The sequence below is a fragment of the Abramis brama genome (assembly GCF_963993115.1).
Source record: "Abramis brama genome assembly, chromosome: 14".
Taxonomy (NCBI): Eukaryota; Metazoa; Chordata; class Actinopteri; order Cypriniformes; family Leuciscidae; genus Abramis; species Abramis brama.
In genome coordinates, this window is record NC_139976.1 from 3246063 (window position 1) to 3267147 (window position 21085).

The 21085-nt window shown below is 40.5% G+C and overlaps 1 protein-coding gene across 1 annotated transcript in view; it reads left to right on the forward strand.

The window, feature by feature from the left end:
- The first annotated feature begins 4535 nt into the window (after positions 1 to 4535).
- The window catches only part of LOC311096287 (uncharacterized protein), a 30545-nt gene continuing 13995 nt past the window's right edge, over positions 4536 to 21085 (forward strand). The window contains exons 1-10 of the mRNA XM_084135354.1: positions 4536 to 4614; positions 4910 to 4976; positions 5112 to 5135; positions 6761 to 7132; positions 7224 to 7298; positions 8233 to 8604; positions 8682 to 8768; positions 9047 to 9142; positions 9377 to 10114; positions 10208 to 10339. Coding sequence (XP_083991480.1) covers positions 4934 to 4976; positions 5112 to 5135; positions 6761 to 7132; positions 7224 to 7298; positions 8233 to 8604; positions 8682 to 8768; positions 9047 to 9142; positions 9377 to 10114; positions 10208 to 10339 — 1939 coding nt within the window. The 5' untranslated portion in view covers positions 4536 to 4614; positions 4910 to 4933. The remainder of the gene's footprint in view (positions 4615 to 4909; positions 4977 to 5111; positions 5136 to 6760; positions 7133 to 7223; positions 7299 to 8232; positions 8605 to 8681; positions 8769 to 9046; positions 9143 to 9376; positions 10115 to 10207; positions 10340 to 21085) is intronic.

Here is a 21085-nt window from a genome sequence, read left to right on the forward strand (position 1 = left end):
GCCGCATGACATATTACAGCAGTACGTAATATGCAAGTTACCAAGTAATGGTCAGTGACATCATCACTTTGTGGAATGATATCTATATCGGTTGGATCGGTTCCATATGATATAATTAAATCGAGTGTGTGATTAAGACGATGAGTTGGTCCGGTGACGTTTTGTTTGACCCCAAAGGAATTTAATAAATCTATAAACGCAGCCCCTAACGCATCATTTGGATTATCTACGTGTATGTTAAAATCTCCAACAATTAATGCTTTATCTACATTGACCAATAGATCTGAGAGAAAATCTGCAAACTCTTTTAGGAAATCAGCGTAAGGCCCAGGCGGTCTATATACGGTAGCCAAGGCTAGAGATAATATGGATTTTTTTCTAACATCTAAGAGCGTAACATTTAGTACAAGTATTTCAAACGAAATAAACTTATAACCCGTTTTCTGAGTAACATTGAGAATATCTCTATAGACCGCTGCAACACCGCCGCCACGACCAATCAGACGGGGTTCGTGCTTATAGGAGTATCCTGATGGAGTAGACTCATTTAGACCGAAATAATCATTAGGTTTAAGCCAAGTTTCAGTAAGGCAAAGTACATCGAAGCTATTATCCGTGACTATTTCATTTACAATAACTGCCTTAGGTGTGAGTGATCTAATGTTTAGAAGACCTAGTTTTAGAAATTGTTTTTGGTTACTAATAGCAACATTTTCTGGTTTAATAACAATTAGATTTTTTCTAGATCCTGCAGTAGATTTATTATTTGATCTCACTAAACGAGGAATAGACACAGTTTCTATGCAATGTTCTACACTATTTATATCAGTTAATTTGGTGCAGCAGAGACTATGATTTGAACTTTTGGTTACTAGTCAAAAGGTATTTAACATTTTGGAGATGTTATCTGACAGAAGATCCGATCCGAATCTGCTTGGGTGTAAGCCATCAGCACGGTAAAGCCTAGGACGCTCCCAAAACAGATTCCAATTATGTACAAAGAGCAGTTTCTGCTCATTGCACCATGATATTAACCATTCAATTAGCGCGAATAATCTACTAAACTTTTCATGACCTAGTCGGTACGTGGGAAGCGGTCCTGACACAATGATCGTTATATCAGGCGATGTGCTGCGTACCGTATCGATCAGATTCCTGAAGTCTTTCTTCAGAACCTCTGTCTGTCGCAGCCTGATGTCGGCCCCTCCCGCGTGCAGGACCACAGTTCGTCTATATGAATATATATTGAAGTGTAATGTATTCCTGTGATCAAAGCTGAATTTTCAGCATCATTACTCCAGTCTTCAGTGTCACATGATCCTTCAGAAATCATTCTAATATGATGATTTGATGATCAATAAACATTTCTAATTATTATTAATTTATTAATGTTGAGAAAAGTTATTAACATTTTTTATTTCAGGATTATTTGATGAATAGAAAGTTCAAAAGAACAGCATTTATCTGAAATGGAAAGCTTAAATGGAAAAGCTTTAATCAAGGATTAATTAAATTGATCAAAAGTTACAGTAAAGACATTTAGCCTATAATGTTACAAAATATCATATTTCAAATAAACACTGTTCTTTTGAACTTTCTATTCATCAAAGAATCCTGAAAAAAAAAAAATAATACAACTGTTTTCAACATTGAATCATCATATTATAATAATATAATGATTTCTGAAGGATCATGACACTGAAGACTGGAGTAATGATGCTGAACATTCAGCTTTGATCACAGGAATAAATTACACTTTACTATATATTATTATATTAAAATAGAAAATAGTTATTTTAAACTGTCATAATATATATATATATATATATATATATATATATATATAGTGTGTGTGTGTGTGTGTGTGTGTGTGTGTGTGTGTGTGTGTAACTGGAGAGATGGTTACTAAATGAAATAACTATGTTCCTAAATACGATTAATAACATTAACGTTACTGTTAAGGATTCATTTTAGTATGGCTAATGTACCTCTGCATCCTTTCAAACCATTCATCAGAACACACACAAATACATGCGATGTAGCCTACTGTGTACAGTATGTTTACATGTAAATACTGAAATGATTCCCGTTAACAGTAACGTTAATGTTATGAACATAGTTATTCCACACATTAACCATTTCTACAGTTTCATTTCAACTGACCACACTGCTAACGTTAATGCCGTCTCTCCATCATTACAGAAATCTGCTGCAAATGGTTGTTGGTGTAAATGTATTCTACGTTATGGGAGCACCCAATTTCCTTCCAAAATTAAACACAAAAACGTATTAATGCTGTGTTTCTGCTACTCCCCAGAAAATAAATGATATTGTATGTAAGTCATTTAAGTGTCAACGTAATAATCAATGTACATTATGCGTCAATATTTACCGATAATTGCTGCAAATATAGCTGCTGCTCTCTGCCTCACTAAAAACCATTGGCAACGCGGATTTGTTTGGAACTATGTAGAGCTACATGAAGCACGTGACCGCTTGGAGGCGAGATCAAAGCGTGTCGCAACTCTCATATTTAACGGCTCTGCACGTGTGTATAAACTGTATTGTGATTTATATAATAATAAAAAAAATAATAATTATGAATATTGAAGTGACTAGCTCCTTGTTCCAAAATGTATTTTCTATCTTATTTTTTATGAATGTTATGTGCTCACCTACTAGCATAAAAATATTAGCTATTTAATTTTGATTTGCATCATGTATAATGTAATAAATTAATCTTTACCTAAGAGACCATGTAAAAAAAAAAAAAAAAAAAGGTATCAGAATCATTTTTGTTCAAATATGAAATAAATATTTCATGAAGGGAGGTGGCTTCATAATCTGTCTATTTTCCCTTTTGTTTTTGAGTAGCCTAATATAACATTAATTAGCCTAATGACATAAATGTGATATTGATATTTGTAATACTATCTGTGCAATTGTTTTACTTTCCATAGTGATGATACTGATACTTATTTGCGTCAAATGTGTATGGCAATGCAACTTGATTTCTAAAGGACCTGAAGAATGTTGCAGCACTGGTTGCAGTTCTCTTTTAGAAGGTTCAGTTAGGGTGAGGTTCAATTATTGCTCAGAATACCAGATCATGCTGAATGTTCACACAGGTGTGTCTGCATATGGGCTGCGCATGCAGGCTTTGATCCGCCCTGACTGACGGCTGCTTCTCCCAGTCAAAGCTGACAATATTCTTAGAATAGCTTGGAAGTAAAAAGAGGCAGCATTTTGCCCCACACAAAAATACCATAACATCCATGCACGTCATAATGTTGCTGCTGTTTATATCACGGGCGAGGCCACAAAAGAGAAACAGGGCACTGATCCACCCATGATTCATAATTCCATATTGATTTGTTAGTATAGTAATTGAAATTGACAACAGTATCACAATGGATCTTTAATTCATGGAACATTTTTCAGACCTTTGTTCATCAAACACAATGATTACAGGGAGAATGAATCTGGGAATTTGATCGTACTCACAAACCAGTATGACCCTAACACTGATCAGCACGATTTAAATTCTAAGCAATTTGTCATTATGGTTTTATAACGTCATAAAAAGTTGTTTCTCAACTGATTTTACACAAATTCTCCAAACTAAGTTTAATGATCTCAAAAACAATGAATACAGAAACACTGAATACAGGTTCACTGCATAATTAAGTAAATAAGCATAGAATTTCATATCAATAACACATTTAATAAAACAAAAGAGGATGAGTCATTCACTGTATAAAGTCAGGTCTTGTATACAATGACCTCAAGTTAGATTAAGTTCATAAGTTAGATTAACTCGTTTATACTCTATCTCTTCTCTCCAATTCTTACAACACATCATCTTTCTCTTCCAATGCCCTCCACTCTTATTCTCTCTTCTTCCTCTCCTTTTTATACATCTCCTATTATTCTTCCATCATCTCTTTCTTCCTTATCAACACTTTCTTCTCCTCTTGTTCTGCCAATTGCACTTCTTCCTCTTCTTTTTCTTCCTATTCTTCTGGTAACTTATTCATATAAAGGGAACTCATAATTGTTGTTTAATTTAATAAAATGTACTTTGTGGAAATATGGCTTAATTGAAATAGGATAAATTTGTGTAAAATTAGTATGTTTTCAAATGTTGTGTGTGATTTGTATTAAACCATCAAATATTTACAATAACTTCTGAGGTGCTCTGTTAACTGTTTTGAGAAGATTAACCTTAGTTTGACTAAATGTGTAAAAGCAAACTGTAAAACAGGCTGAGAGACTGTAATGATTTTTGGGAGCGAGTAGCCTATCCTCATAATTCAGATTCATCTGATAGTCTTAGTTGTTCTATCTACGTTCATCTATTCAAGACTAAAAAAATGTGTTTCTGAATAGCAGGTGTACAAAGAAACACTGGCGTTATGCAACATGGGGGAAAAATGTTGTTGTTGTTGGAGGTGGGGTATTGTTGAGTTGTCAACCCATCTAGAAAAGGTCCACCCACACTTAATACAGTCATAAGATTGTGAGGCCTGTAGTTCATTCTTCATTGTATTCTGCAACTGGATTAACTAAGCGTCGCTGTGTTTTGAAATTTGTGAAGCAACATTTTTGTATCAGGTAATGTCACTTAGTTCATTTTATCACGTTGAGCTCTAATTACTCTCTCAGTAATCTGCTTTTGGTAAATCTAAATTATTTTCAAAAAAATATATAAGTTTTGGTAACACTTTACAATAGTTTGTTAAAATTAGTCAATGCGTTAACTAACACAAAGTAACAATGAACAATATAATTTTACACCATAATAATATTTAAAAAATATATTATTATGTTTTATTAAAAATGTGTTGACAACACATGTAATACAATAAATATAGAAACATATTTCACATGTTTATGTTCATGTGTGCAGGTGCAGGAGGTGCCGTTTATTACAATGAGTTTTCTATTCTCATTGTGTGTTTCAATATTGCTGTTTGGTGAGTGTTTTTTACTTTGAAGTTTTATTACATGAGGCTGGAATGATGCTAGTATATTCAAATAAGTGAACTGACTGTATCATCTTTCAAAATGAAACCATTGTTCTTATATTTTTTTATTTGTTTGTTTTAAAGGTAAAATAATTGATGGGCAATCAGGTAATTCTTTCCATTCATCTTCTTATAATAATACTACACTTATACTTCATCTTCACCAGTTTTAATACTGCTTCCCCTTTCTACCTTTCACCTTTCTCTTAGACAAACAAAGCATGTAAAAAAAAAAAAAAACTCATTGTGGAACTTTATGATAAACATGTTATTTCAATAGTACAGAGACACTTTTAATAACTTTTAGCTGAATATGTACATTTTGCATTAAAAAAAAAAGTTGACTAAAGAAGGAGTCTGATCGGATCTCTGTATTAATAGTTAAAAGACCTATACGTCCTTGGTGCAGGAGCAGCACGCGCAGTTTGCAGTGAATAACTGACCCACGGTTGTACCACAAACACATAGGCCTACTCACTATTTGTATTTCAAATCCAGAAGTTATCAGCAACTTTTATTTAAAAAAAGTTTTTTGTCAGCATTGCGATTCTCTTTGTACACATACACTCTTTAATAGACGTATTCACGTTTAAAACCAATTTAAACAACGTATTATTCAATGCATTACTTCTATATAATTATATATTAAGTTCAAGCAAGTGGTAAAATATTTAACCATGTACTTATATTAAAACCGCATATATTTTTAATTAAAACAAAATTGACAAAAAGCAGGCTCATATAGGCTACCTTTAAATCTTTATACAATAAATATTGCATGTCACAAAGACTGTTTTTCCACCTCCACGAATGAGACGAGTGTTGTTCATTTTGCCTTGCTGAAGTAAATTGAGTAAATAGTTTTCCTTGATTTACCACGGTCTTAAAGTAAAAAGACTGTGAAAAATACTAGTTTTTAATTAAATGCATTTATGATGAAATTACTACATTTTCATGTCAATCTGTGTTCATTTTAACCTCGAAACAAACTGTCACTTTAATTCAGCGCGTGCAGCACAGCAGAAATAGACTCGGTGCGGAAACGATCGCTGCACTGCTGTATAGCCTATACGCACCGCAACTGGAACGGATCGCCGCACCGCATCCACGCGCAGTGTGAAAGCTCTAACATATGTGTGAAACGGGCATTAGTCTGGAGAAATGGAGAAATGTAAAAACGATTGAGGAAAAACTATAAATGAGTGTGGTTCCATCTCCAGAAGTTCCCCACTACTTAGTTTATTGAAAAGTGCAATCATTTAAGTCTCAGATAAATGCACGGATCGTGAAAAAAATTGTGCTGTGTTGCAATTTGCTCTAAAACTATGGCCTAAAAGTATGTACTGTTTGTCATAATAAAGAACATATTTTTTGAGCATGTCACAATTCGGTGTAGGCATCTAAAGGGATGTACACTGCGTCATGGAATTTCATCTTGAAAACCACATAGTGTAGGCGTGTGCATCATTTCACCACAAACTGTCAATCATTCTGTTACAGATGACATCATGAGATACACATTCCACATTTCAATACTTCAAAACATTAGGCAACCAACACATTACAATACTTATCAATACTTAAATGTTAGGCTAAAAAATGTTTAATAAAAAAAAATGTTAAAAGAGATGCTCATTCTTAATCTAATTTTAAATAGTACATGTAATGGTATGTAGCAATGAAATATGAATTTACAAATATTTACAAACATTATTTTAATGTTTCCATTACAGCGGACCCCTGCGACAGCTACAGTGATCTGAATGATCCATGGAGAGCCACCAACAATCACTATCCCTCTCAAATAATGTGTGACTGTGAGGTCAGCTGGAACGGCTGGTACCGTCTCTATTTTGATGATCAGAGCGTTCAGATGCCAGACACATGTGTTGATCAGGACAGTTGTGGCACTCATGCTCCACTGTGGCTGAACGGAGGACATCCAACAGTTGAGGATGGAGTGGTCACTCGAGATGTCTGCGGTCACTATGACAATGACTGCTGCGCTTTTCAGTCCAATCCCATTAAAGTCAAAGCCTGTCCAGGAGATTATTATGTCTATGAGTTTGTGAAACCATCTTTCTGCTATTTGGCATACTGTGCAGGTAAATATATTTACAATTTTTTTTTTTTACATAATTAAGTCATAATTGCATTTTTGTTGATTTAATTTTGATCTTATTTTACTTTTTTCAGATGTAAGGAACATCAACATCACGTATACCTTCTCAACCTCAGCTATAGAAATGACTTCCGTGGCTATTACGACTGGTAATGTGATGTTTTTGAAATGTTTCTGAAGTATTTTTGTTCAGATAAGTTTTTGACTGCATGTAAAGTATGTGTGTGTAATGTGCAGCTGTGATTTTGATTCAGGTTTGCATAATTACTATTAGAGAGTTGTTTGCAGAATATAAGTACAGATGCATTGTTTTCAATCACAAGTAAAAAGGGTCTGGGGAAATGAATTGGAGCAATGTAGAAATATTCCAAAAATGTGCTTGAGTACATTTAAAATCCCTAAAATCACAAATTCAAACTAAATGATTTCTTAAGTATTCATCACCTTTAATGTGAGAAATAATAAACAGTACGGATTAAAGAACACTTGTGCAAGCAGGGAATTTTAATTGATTGTAGCTGGTGAGTCAGTAATTTGGCATAATTTACATCATGAAGAAAAAATCTACTTTTAGTAGCTTTCCAAGGCATGGATACAAGAATGTTTCCAAATCACTGGAATCCTTTAGTATACAGTTTTATCAATAATTAAAAAAACAATAATTAATTTAGTTTTCCATTAAGACAATGACCCTAAATGTCAAGCCAATGGCTGAAAAACAACAATAATGTCATTGAGTGACCAAGTCAGAGTTCAGATCTCAATCAATTTACAGTATGGGTGGCCTTGGAAAAAGTCTGTCAAATCCCATTATCCATGCATGCAGTCTGACAGACCTTGAATGGTTCTGCAAAGGGGGGAAATTACAGTTGCACATTTTTGAAATTTATACAATTATACTAGTAATGTATGTGTGCAATTATACTACTATGTAGTTCAGTATTGGAAAATTATTTAAAAAGTAACATTTCGAAGAGGATGAAGAGTTTTGATTCTATGATTTCAATATTAGGGGGAATTTATTTATTTATTTTTATTTACAAAGAAGTATTTACAAGCATTATTTTAATGTTTCAATAACAGCGGACCCCTGCAACAACTACAATGTTCTGGATGATTCATGGAGAGCCACCAACAATCAATATACCTCTGAAATAATGTGTGACTGTGAGGTCAGCTGGAACGGCTGGTACCGACTCTTTTTTGATGGTCAGAGCGTTCAGATGCCAGACACATGTGTTGATCAGGACAGTTGTGGCACTCATGCTCCACTGTGGCTGAACGGAGGACATCCAACAGTTGAGGATGGAGTGGTCACTCGAGATGTCTGCGGTCACTGGGACAATAACTGCTGCTTTTTCCAATCCAATCCCATTAAAGTCAAAGCCTGTCCAGGAGATTATTATGTCTATGAGTTTGTGAAACCAGATTTCTGCTCTTTGGCTTACTGTGCAGGTAAATACATTTACATCTTCCCTTGTTTACATAAGATATAAAGCTTTGTTGATTTACAGTGCATCAATATTTTTCAGATGTAAGGAACACAAACACTACTTATACTACTGTCACTCCGGAGACAATGTTAACCACAGAAACCACAACGATGGACATTACAGCTGGTAATAAATGTGCTAATTTACCATCTGCAGGATTTATTACATGACTAGATCCATCTTAAGCATTCGTGTCTGCATATAAAGAAGTTAAAAAATTAAAATGTGCAGTTAGAGGTCTCTTCTGTTTATGACTTCTGTTTATGATTTGCTATTAGTAAGCAAATAATACATGTATATATATATATATGTGTGTGTGTGTGTGTGTGTTTGTCTTAGTGTCTGAGTAATTGTATATTGTTTTAATATTATCAATTGTATAAAATTTATATTTTTTTCCCCAGATATTGGGCACAATACCACTTTCTATACTACTATCATAATGGAGACCACTTCAACCATAACAACTATATTTATAGATACTACAACAATGGACACTGGTAATTTAATGTGCTATGTGAAAATTATGTTTTTTGTTTTTAATGACCAGATCAGATCTGTAATGAGTTGCATGTATATAAGTTAAACAGTTGCATGTATATAAGTTAAACAGTTTGTGGAACACGGAATTCCTAAATATGATATAAATTTGATTTGATACAAATTATGAATAAATTAAAATATATAAAATATTTTCAGTTTAAATGTATAAATATATTTACTGCCCCTTACAGAAAAAGTGGATACAACACTGACAATGGAAACCACACAAACAGAAAGTAAGGCTATGGAGACTACAACTCCAGAAAGTACCACAACCGAGAACACAACAGTAGAAAGAAACTTAACTGAGACCACAACATTGGGCACCACAAAAAAAGAAAGCGCGACCACAGACAAAACAACTCCGGACGGTACAACAGCCGAGACCACATCAGCAGAGAGCACCACAACTGTGGGTACCACAACAACAGAGGGTACCACAACCAAGACCACAACTGCAGAAAGAACCACAAGTGAAATCACAACAGCAGAAAGCACCACCCCTGAGACCACAACTGTAGGAACTACAACAACAGAAAGTACGACCACTAGCACAACAACAGAAAGTACAACAGCCGAAACCACAAAATCAGAAAGCACTAGAACTGTGGGTACCACAACAGCAGAAAGCACCACTCCTGAGACCACAACTATAGGTACTACAACAAAAGAAAGTATGATTACAGGCACTACAACTCCTGAAAGTACCACAACTGAGACCACAACAGTAGAAAGCAACACACCTGAGAATACAAGTCTGGCTACTATAACAACAGAAAGTACGACCACAAGCACAACAACTCCAGGAAGTACAACAGCCGAGACCACAAGAGCAGAGAGCATGACAACTGTGGGTACCACAACAGCAGAAAGTACCACAAGTGAGATCACAACAGCACAAAGTACCACCCCTGATACCACAACTATTGGTACTACTACAACAGAAAGTACCAGAGCAACAGAAAGTACGACTACAGGCACAACAACTCCTGAAAGTACCACAACTGAGACCACAATTGTAGAAAGCACCACACCTGAGACCAGAGCTGTGGTGGGTACTACAACAACAGAAAGCACCACAGCAACAGAAAGTACAACAGCAGAAAGCACCACAACTGAGACCACTACTGTGGTGTCTACTACAACAACAGAAAGTACAATTACAGGCACAACAACTCCTGAAAGTACCACAACGGAGACAACTACAGCAGAAAGTACCACAAGTGAGATCACAACAGCAGTAGGTACAACCACAGGCACAACAACTCCTGAAAGTATCACAACTGAGACGACAACAGTAGAAAGCACCACACCTGAGACCACAACTGTGGTGGCTACTACAACCACAGAAAGCACTACAACAGAAAGTACGACTACAGGCACATCAACTTCTGAAAGTACCACAACTGGGACCACAACACCGGACACCACAACAACAGAAAGTACAACCACAGCCACAACAACTCCTGAAAGTACCATAACTGAGACCACAACAGTAGAAAGCACCAAACCTGAGACTACAACTGTGGTGGTGGCTACTACAACAACAGAAAGCACGACTACAGGCACAACAACTTCTGAAAGTACCACAACTGGGACCACAACACCGGACACCAAAACAACAGAAAGTACAACCACAGCCACAACAACTCCTGAAAGTACTACAACTGAGACCACAACAGTAGAAAGTACCACACCTGAGACCACAACTGTGGTGGCTACTACAACAACAGAAAGCACTACAACAGAAAGTACGACTACAGGCACAACAACTCCTGAAAGTACCACAACTGAGACCACAACAGTAGAAAGCACCACACCTGAGACCACAACTGTGGTGGCTACTACAACAACAGAAAGCACTACAACAGAAAGTACGACTACAGGCACAACAACTTTTGAAAGTACCACAACTGGGACCACAACACCGGACATCACAACAACAGAAAGTACAACCACAGCCACAACAACTCCTGAAAGTACCACAACTGAGAACACAACAGTAGAAAGAACCACACCTGAGACCACAACTGTAGTGGCTACTACAACAACAGAAAGTACTACAACAGAAAGTACGACTACAGGCACAACAACTCCTGAAAGTACCACAACTGAGACCATAACACTGGGCATCACAACAACAGAAAGTACAACCACAGCCACAACAACTCCTGAAAGTACAACAACTGAGACCACAACAGTAGAAAGCACCACACCTGAGACCACAACTGTGGTGGTGGCTACTACAACAAGAGAAAGAACGACTACAGGCACAACAACTCCTGAAAGTACCACAACTGAGACCACAACAGTAGAAAGCACCACACCTGAGACCCCAACTGTGGTGGCTACTACAACAACAGAAAACACCACAGCAACAGAAAGTACATCAACAGAAAGTACGACTACAGGCACAACAACTCCTGAAAGTACTACAACTGAGACCACAACAGTAGAAAGCACCACACCTGAGACTACAACTGTGGTGGTTACTACAACAACAGAAAGTACGACTACAGGCACAATAACTCCTGAAAGTACCACAACTGAGACCACAATACCGGACACCACTACAACAGAAAGTACATCAACAGAAAGTACGACTACAGGCACAACAACTCCTGAAAGTACTACAACTGAGACCACAACAGTAGAAAGCACCACACCTGAGACTACAACTGTGGTGGTTACTACAACAACAGAAAGTATGACTACAGGCACAACAACTCCTGAAAGTACTACAACTGAGACCACAACAGTAGAAAGCACCACACCTGAGACTACAACTGTGGTGGTTACTACAACAACAGAAAGTATGACTACAGGCACAACAACTCCTGAAAGTACAACAACTGAGACCACAACAGTAGAAAGCACCACACCTGAGACCACAACTGTGGTGGTGGCTACTACAACAAGAGAAAGTACGACTACAGGCACAACAACTCCTGAAAGTACCACAACTGAGACCACAACAGTAGAAAGCACCACACCTGAGACCCCAACTGTGGTGGCTACTACAACAACAGAAAACACCACAGCAACAGAAAGTACATCAACAGAAAGTACGACTACAGGCACAACAACTCCTGAAAGTACTACAACTGAGACCACAACAGTAGAAAGCACCACACCTGAGACTACAACTGTGGTGGTTACTACAACAACAGAAAGTACGACTACAGGCACAATAACTCCTGAAAGTACCACAACTGAGACCACAATACCGGACACCACTACAACAGAAAGTACATCAACAGAAAGTACGACTACAGGCACAACAACTCCTGAAAGTACTACAACTGAGACCACAACAGTAGAAAGCACCACACCTGAGACTACAACTGTGGTGGTTACTACAACAACAGAAAGTATGACTACAGGCACAACAACTCCTGAAAGTACTACAACTGAGACCACAACAGTAGAAAGCACCACACCTGAGACTACAACTGTGGCGGTTACTACAACAACAGAAAGTATGACTACAGGCACAACAACTCCTGAAAGTACCACAACTGAGACCACAACAGTAGAAAGCACCACACCTGAGACCACAACTGTGGTGGCCACTACAACAACAGAAAGCACTACAACAGAAAGTACGACTACAGGCACAACAACTCTTGAAAGTACCACAACTGAGACCACAACAGTAGAAAGCACCACACCTGAGACCACAACTGTGTTGGCTACTACAACAACAGAAAGCACCACAGCAACAGAAAGTACAAAAACAGAAAGTACGACTACAGGCACAACAACTCCTGAAAGTACCACAACTGAGACTACAACAGTAGAAAGCACCACACCTGAGACCACAACTGTGTTGGCTACTACAACAACAGAAAGCACCACAGCAACAGAAAGCACTACAACAGAAAGTACGACTACAGCCACAACAACTTCTGAAAGTACCACAACTGAGACCACAACAGTAGAAAGCACCACACCTGAGACTACAACTGTGGTGGTTACTATAACAACAGAAAGTATGACTACAGGCACAACAACTCCTGAAAGAACCACAACTGAGACCACAACAGTAGAAAGCACCACACCTGAGACCACAACTGTGGTGGCTACTACAACAACAGAAAGCACTACAACAGAAAGTATGACTACAGGCACAACAACTCCTGAAAGTACAACAACTGAGAACACAACACCGGACATCACAACAACAGAAAGTACAACCACAGCCACAACAACTCCTGAAAGTACTACAACTGAGACCACAACAGTAGAAAGTACCACACCTGAGACCACAACTGTGGTGGCTACTACAACAACAGAAAGCACTACAACAGAAAGTACGACTACAGGCACAACAACTCCTGAAAGGACCACAACTGAGACCACAACACCGGACACCACAACAACAGAAAGTACAACCACAGCCACAACAACTCCTGAAAGTACCACAACTGAGACCACAACTGTAGAAAGCACCACACCTGAGACCACACCTGTGGTGGCTACTACAACAACAGAAAGCACTACAACAGAAAGTACGACTACAGGCACAACAACTCCTGAAAGTACCACAACTGAGACCACAACACCGGGTATCACAACAACAGTAAGTACAACCACAGCCACAACAACTCCTGAAAGTACCACAACTGAGACCACAACAGTAGAAAGCACCACACCTGAGACCACAACTGTGGTGGCTACTACAACAACAGAAAGCACTCCAACAGAAAGTACAACTACAGGCACAACAACTACTGAAAGTACCACAACTAAGATCACAACAGTAGAAAGCACCACACCTGAGACCACAACTGTGGTGGCTACTACAACAACAGAAAGCATTACAACAGAAAGTATGACTACAGGCACAACAACTCCTGAAAGTACCACAACTGAGACCACAACAGTAGAAAGCACCACACCTGAGACCACAACTGTGGTGGCTACTACAACAACAGAAAGCACTACAACAAAAAGTACAACTACAGGCACAACAACTCCTGAAAGTACCACAACTGAGACCACAACAGAAAGTACAACCACAGCCACAACAACTCCTGAAAGTACCACAACAGTAGAAAGCACCACACCTGAGACCACAACTGTGGTGGCTACTACAACAACAGAAAGCACTACAACAGAAAGTACGACTGCAGGCACAACAACTCCTGAAAGTACCACAACTGAGACCACAACACCGGACACCACAACAACAGAAAGTACATCCACAGCCACAACAACTCCTGAAAGTACCACAACTGAGACCACAACAGTAGAAAGCACCACACCTGAGACCACAACTGTGGTGGCTACTACAACCACAGAAAGCACTACAACAGAAAGTACGACTACAGGCACAACAACTCCTGAAAGTACCACAACTGAGACCACAACACCGGACACCACAACAACAGAAAGTACAACAACAGCCACAACAACTCCTGAAAGTACCACAACTGAGACCACAACACCGGACACCACAACAACAGAAAGTACAACAACAGCCACAATAACTCCTGAAAGTACCACAACTGAGACCACAACAGTAAAAAGGACCACACCTGAGACCACAACTGTGGTGGCTACTACAACAACAGAAAGCACTACAACAGAAAGTACAACTACAGGAACAACAACTCCTGAAAGTACCACAACTGAGACCACAACAATAGAAAGCACCACACCTGAGACCACAACTGTGGTGGCTACTACAACAACAGAAAGCACTACAACAGAAAGTACGACTACAGGCACAACAACTTCTGAAAGTACAACAACTGGGACCACAACACCGGTCATCACAACAACAGAAAGTACAACCACAGCCACAACAACTCCTGAAAGTACCACAACTGAGACCACAACAGTAGAAAGCACCACACCTGAGACCACAACTGTGGTGGTGGCTACTACAACAAAAGAAAGCACTACAACAGAAAGTACGACTACAGGCACAACAACTCCTGAAAGTACCACAACTGAGACCACAACAGTAGAAAGCACCACTCCTGAGACCACCACTGTGGTGGCTACTACAACCACAGAAAGCACTACAACAGAAAGTACGACTACAGGCACAACAACTCCTGAAAGTACCACAACTGAGACCACAACAATAGAAAGCACCACACCTGAGACCACAACTGTGGTGGCTACTACAACAACAGAAAGTACGACTACAGGCACAACAACTCCTGAAAGTACCACAACTGAGACCACAACAGTAGAAAGCACCACACCTGAGACCACAACTGTGGTGGCTACTACAACAACAGAAAGCACCACAGCACCAGAAAGTACAACAACAGAAATGGCGACTACAGGCACAACAACTCCTGAAAGTATCACAACTGAGACGACAACAGTAGAAAGCACCACACCTGAGACTACAACTGTGGTGGCTACTACAACAACAGAAAGCACTACAACAGAAAGTACGACTAGAGGCACAACAACTTCTGAAAGTACCACAACTGGGACCACAACACCGGACACCACAACAACAGAAAGTACAACCACAGCCACAACAACTCCTGAAAGTACCATAACTGAGACCACAACAGTAGAAAGCACCACACCTGAGACCACAACTGTGGTGGCTACTACAACAACAGAAAGCACCACAGCAACAGAAAGTACAACAACAGAAAGTACGACAACAGGCACAACAACTCCTGAAAGTACCACAACTGAGACCACAACACCGGACATCACTACAACAGAAAGTACAACCACAGCCACAACAACTCCTGAAAGTACCACAACTGAGACCACAACAGTAGAAAGCACCACACCTGAGACCACAACTGTGGTGGCTACTACAACCACAGAAAGCACTACAACAGAAAGTACGACTAAAGGCAAAACAACTCCTGAAAGTACCACAACTGGGACTACAACACCGGACATCACAACAACAGAAAGTACAACCACAGCCACAACAACTCCTGAAAGTACCACAACTGAGACCACAACAGTAGAAAGCACCACACCTGAGACCACAACTGTGGTGGCTACCACAACAACAGAAAGCACTACAACAGAAAGTACGACTACAGGCACAACAAATCCTGAAAGGACCAAAACTGAGACCACAACAGTAGAAAGCACCACACCAGAGACCACAACTGTGATGGCTACTACAACCACAGAAAGCACTACAACAGAAAGTACGACTACAGGCACAACAACTCCTGAAAGTACCACAACTGAGACCACAACAGTAGAAAGCACCACACCTGAGACCACAACTGTGGTGGTGGCTACTACAACAACAGAAAGCACTACAACAGAAAGTACGACTACAGGCACAACAACTTCTGAAAGTACCACAACTGGGACCACAACACCGGACACCACAACAACAGAAAGTACAACCACAGCCACAACAACTCCTGAAAGTACCACAACTGAGACCACAACAGTAGAAAGCACCACACCTGAGACCACAACTGTGGTGGCTACTACAACAACAGAAAGCACTACAACAGAAAGTACAACTACAGGCACAACAACTCCTGAAAGTACCACAACTGAGACCACAACACCGGACATCACTACAACAGAAAGTACAACCACAGCCACAACAACTCCTGAAAGTACCACAACTGAGACCACAACAGTAGAAAGCACCACACCTGAGACCACAACTGTGGTGGCTACCACAACAACAGAAAGCACTACAACAGAAAGTACGACTACAGGCACAACAAATCCTGAAAGGACCACAACTGAGACCACAACAGTAGAAAGCACCACACCTGAGACCACAACTGTGGTGGTGGCTACGACAACAACAGAAAGCACTACAACAGAAAGTACGACTACAGGCACACCAACTTCTGAAAGTACCACAACTGGGACCACAACACCGGACACCACAACAACAGAAAGTACAACCACAGCCACAACAACTCCTGAAAGTACCACAACTGAGACCACAACAGTAGAAAGCACCACACCTGAGACCACAACTGTGGTGGCTACTACAACAACAGAAAGCACTACAACAGAAAGTACAACTACAGGCACAACAACTCCTGAAAGTACCACAACTGAGACCACAACACCGGACATCACTACAACAGAAAGTACAACCACAGCCACAACAACTCCTGAAAGTACCACAACTGAGACCACAACAGTAGAAAGCACCACACCTGAGACCACAACTGTGGTGGCTACTACAACCACAGAAAGCACTACAACAGAAAGTACGACTACAGGCACAACAACTCCTGAAAGTACCACAACTGAGACCACAACAGTAGAAAGCACCACACCTGAGACCACAACTGTAGTGGCTACTACAACAACAGAAAGCACTACAACAGAAAGTACGACTACAGGCACAACGACTCCTGAAAGTACCACAACTGAGACCACAACAGTAGAAAGCACCACACCTGAGACCACAACTGTGGTGGCTACTACAACAACAGAAAGCACCACAGCAACAGAAAGTACGACTACAGGCAGAACAACTCCTGAAAGTACCACAACTGAGACGACAACAGTAGAAAGCACCACACCTGAGACTACAACTGTGGTGGCTACTACAACAACAGAAAGCACTACAACAGAAAGTACGACTACAGGCACAACAACTCCTGAAAGTACCACAACTGAGACCACAACAGTAGAAAGCACCACACCTGAGACCACAACTGTGGTGGCTACCACAACAACAGAAAGCACTACAACAGAAAGTACGACTACAGGCACAACAACTCCTGAAAGTACCACAACTGAGACCACAACAGTAGAAAGCACCACACCTGAGACCACAACTGTGATGGCTACTACAACCACAGGAAGCACTACAACAGAAAGTACGACTACAGACACAACAACTCCTGAAAGTACCACAACTGAGACCACAACAGTAGAAAGCACCACACCTGAGACCACAACTGTGCTGGTGGCTACTACAACCACAGAAAGCACTACAACAGAAAGTACGACTACAGGCACAACAACTCCTGAAAGTACCACAACTGAGACCACAACAGTAGAAAGCACCACACCTGAGACTACAACTCTGGTGGCTACTACAACAACAGAAAACACTACAAAAGAAAGTACGACTACAGGCACAACACCTCCTGAAAGTACCACAATTGAGACCACAACAGTAGAAAGCACCACACCTGAGACCACAACTGTGATGGCTACTACAACCACAGGAAGCACTACAACAGAAAGTACGACTACAGACACAACAACTCCTGAAAGTACCACAACTGAGACCACAACAGTAGAAAGCACCACACCTGAGACCACAACTGTGCTGGTGGCTACTACAACCACAGAAAGCACTACAACAGAAAGTACGACTACAGGCACAACACCTCCTGAAAGTACCACAATTGAGTCTACAACAGTAGAAAGCACCACACCTGAGACCACAACTGTGGTGGCTACTACAACAACAGAAAGTACCACAGCAACAGAAAGTACAACAACAGAAAGTACGACTACAGGCACAACAACTCCTGAAAGTACCACAACTGAGACCACAACAATAGAAAGCACCACACCTGAGACCACAACTGTGCTGGTGGCTACTACAACCACAGAAAGCACTACAACAGAAAGTACGACTACAGGCACAACAACTCCTGAAAGTACCACAACTGAGACCACAACAGTAGAAAGCACCACACCTGAGACTACAACTCTTGTGGCTACTACAACAACAGAAAGCACTACAACAGAAAGTACAACTACAGGCACAACAACTCCTGAAAGTACCACAACTGAGACCACAACACCGGACATCACTACAACAGAAAGTACAACCACAGCCACAACAACTCCTGAAAGTACCACAACTGAGACCACAACAGTAGAAAGCACCACACCTGAGACCACAACTGTGGTGGCTACTACAACAACAGAAAGCACTACAACAGAAAGTACGACTACAGGCACAACACCTCCTGAAAGTACCACAACTGAGACCACAACAGTAGAAAGCACCACACCTGAGACCACAACTGTGATGGCTACTACAACCACAGGAAGCACTACAACAGAAAGTACGACTAAAGACACAACAACTCCTGAAAGTACCACAACTGAGACCACAACAGTAGAAAGCACCACACCTGAGACCACAACTGTGCTGGTGGCTACTACAACCACAGAAAGCACTACAACAGAAAGTACGACTACAGGCACAACATCTCCTGAAAGTACCACAACTGAGACCACAACTCTGGGCATCACAACAACAGAAAGTACAACCACAGCCACAACAACTCCTGAAAGTACCACAACTGAGACCACAACAGTAGAAAGCACCACACCTGAGACTACAACTCTGGTGGCTACTACAACAACAGAAAGCACTACAACAGAAAGTACGACTACAGGCACAACAACTTCTGAAAGTACCACAACTGGGACCACAACACCGGACACCACAACAACAGAAAGTACAACCACAGCCACAACAACTCCTGAAAGTACCACAACTGAGACCACAACAGTAGAAAGCACCACACCTGAGACCACAACTGTGGTGGCTACTACAACCACAGAAAGCACTACAACAGAAAGTACGACTACAGGCACAACAACTCCTGAAAGTACCACAACTGAGACCACAACAGTAGAAAGCACCACACCTGAGACCACAACTGTGGTGGCTACTACAACAACAGAAAGCACTACAACAGAAAGTACGACTACAGGCACAACAACTCCTGAAAGTACCACAACAGTAGAAAGCACCACACCTGAGACCACAACTGTGGTGGCTACTACAACAACAGAAAGCACCACAGCAACAGAAAGTACAACAACAGAAAGTACGATTACAGGCACAACAACTCCTGAAAGTACCACAACTGAGACGACAACAGTAGAAAGCACCACACCTGAGACTACAACTGTGGTGGCTACTACAACAACAGAAAGCACTACAACAGAAAGTACGACTACAGGCACAACAACTCCTGAAAGTACCACAACTGAGACGACAACACCGGACATCACTACAACAGAAAGTACAACCACAGCCACAACAACTCCTGAAAGTACCACAACTGAGACCACAACAGTAGAAAGCACCACACCTGAGACCACAACTGTGGTGGTGGCTACTACAACAACAGAAAGCACTACAACAGAAAGTACGACTACAGGCACAACAACTTCTGAAAGTACCACAACTGGGACCACAACACCGGACACCACAACAACAGAAAGTACAACCACAGCCACAACAACTCCTGAAAGTACCACCACTGAGACCACAACAGTAGAAAGCACCACTCCTGAGACCACAACTGTGGTGGCTACTACAACCACAGAAAGCACTACAACAGAAAGTACGACTACAGGCACAACAACTCCTGAAAGTACCACAACTGAGACCACAACAGTAGAAAGCACCACACCTGAGACCACAACTGTGGTGGTGGCTACTACAACAACAGAAAGCACTACAACAGAAAGTACGACTACAGGCACAACAACTTCTGAAAGTACCACAACTGGGACCACAACACCGGACACCACAACAACAGAAAGTACAACAACAGCCACAACAACTCCTGAAAGTACCACAACTGTGACCACAACAGTAGAAAGCACCACACCTGAGACCACAACTGCGGTGGCTACTACAACAACAGAAAGTACCACAGCAACAGAAAGTACAACAACAGAAAGTACGACTACAGGCACAACAACTCCTGAAAGTACCACAACTGAGACCACAACAATAGAAAGCACCACACCTGAGACTACAACTGTGGTGGCAACTACAACAACAGAAAGCACTACAACAGAAAGTACGACAACAGGCACAACAACTCCTGAAAGTACCACAACTGAGACCACAACACCGGACATCACTACAACAGAAAGTACAACCACAGCCACAACAACTCCTGAAAGTACCACAACTGAGA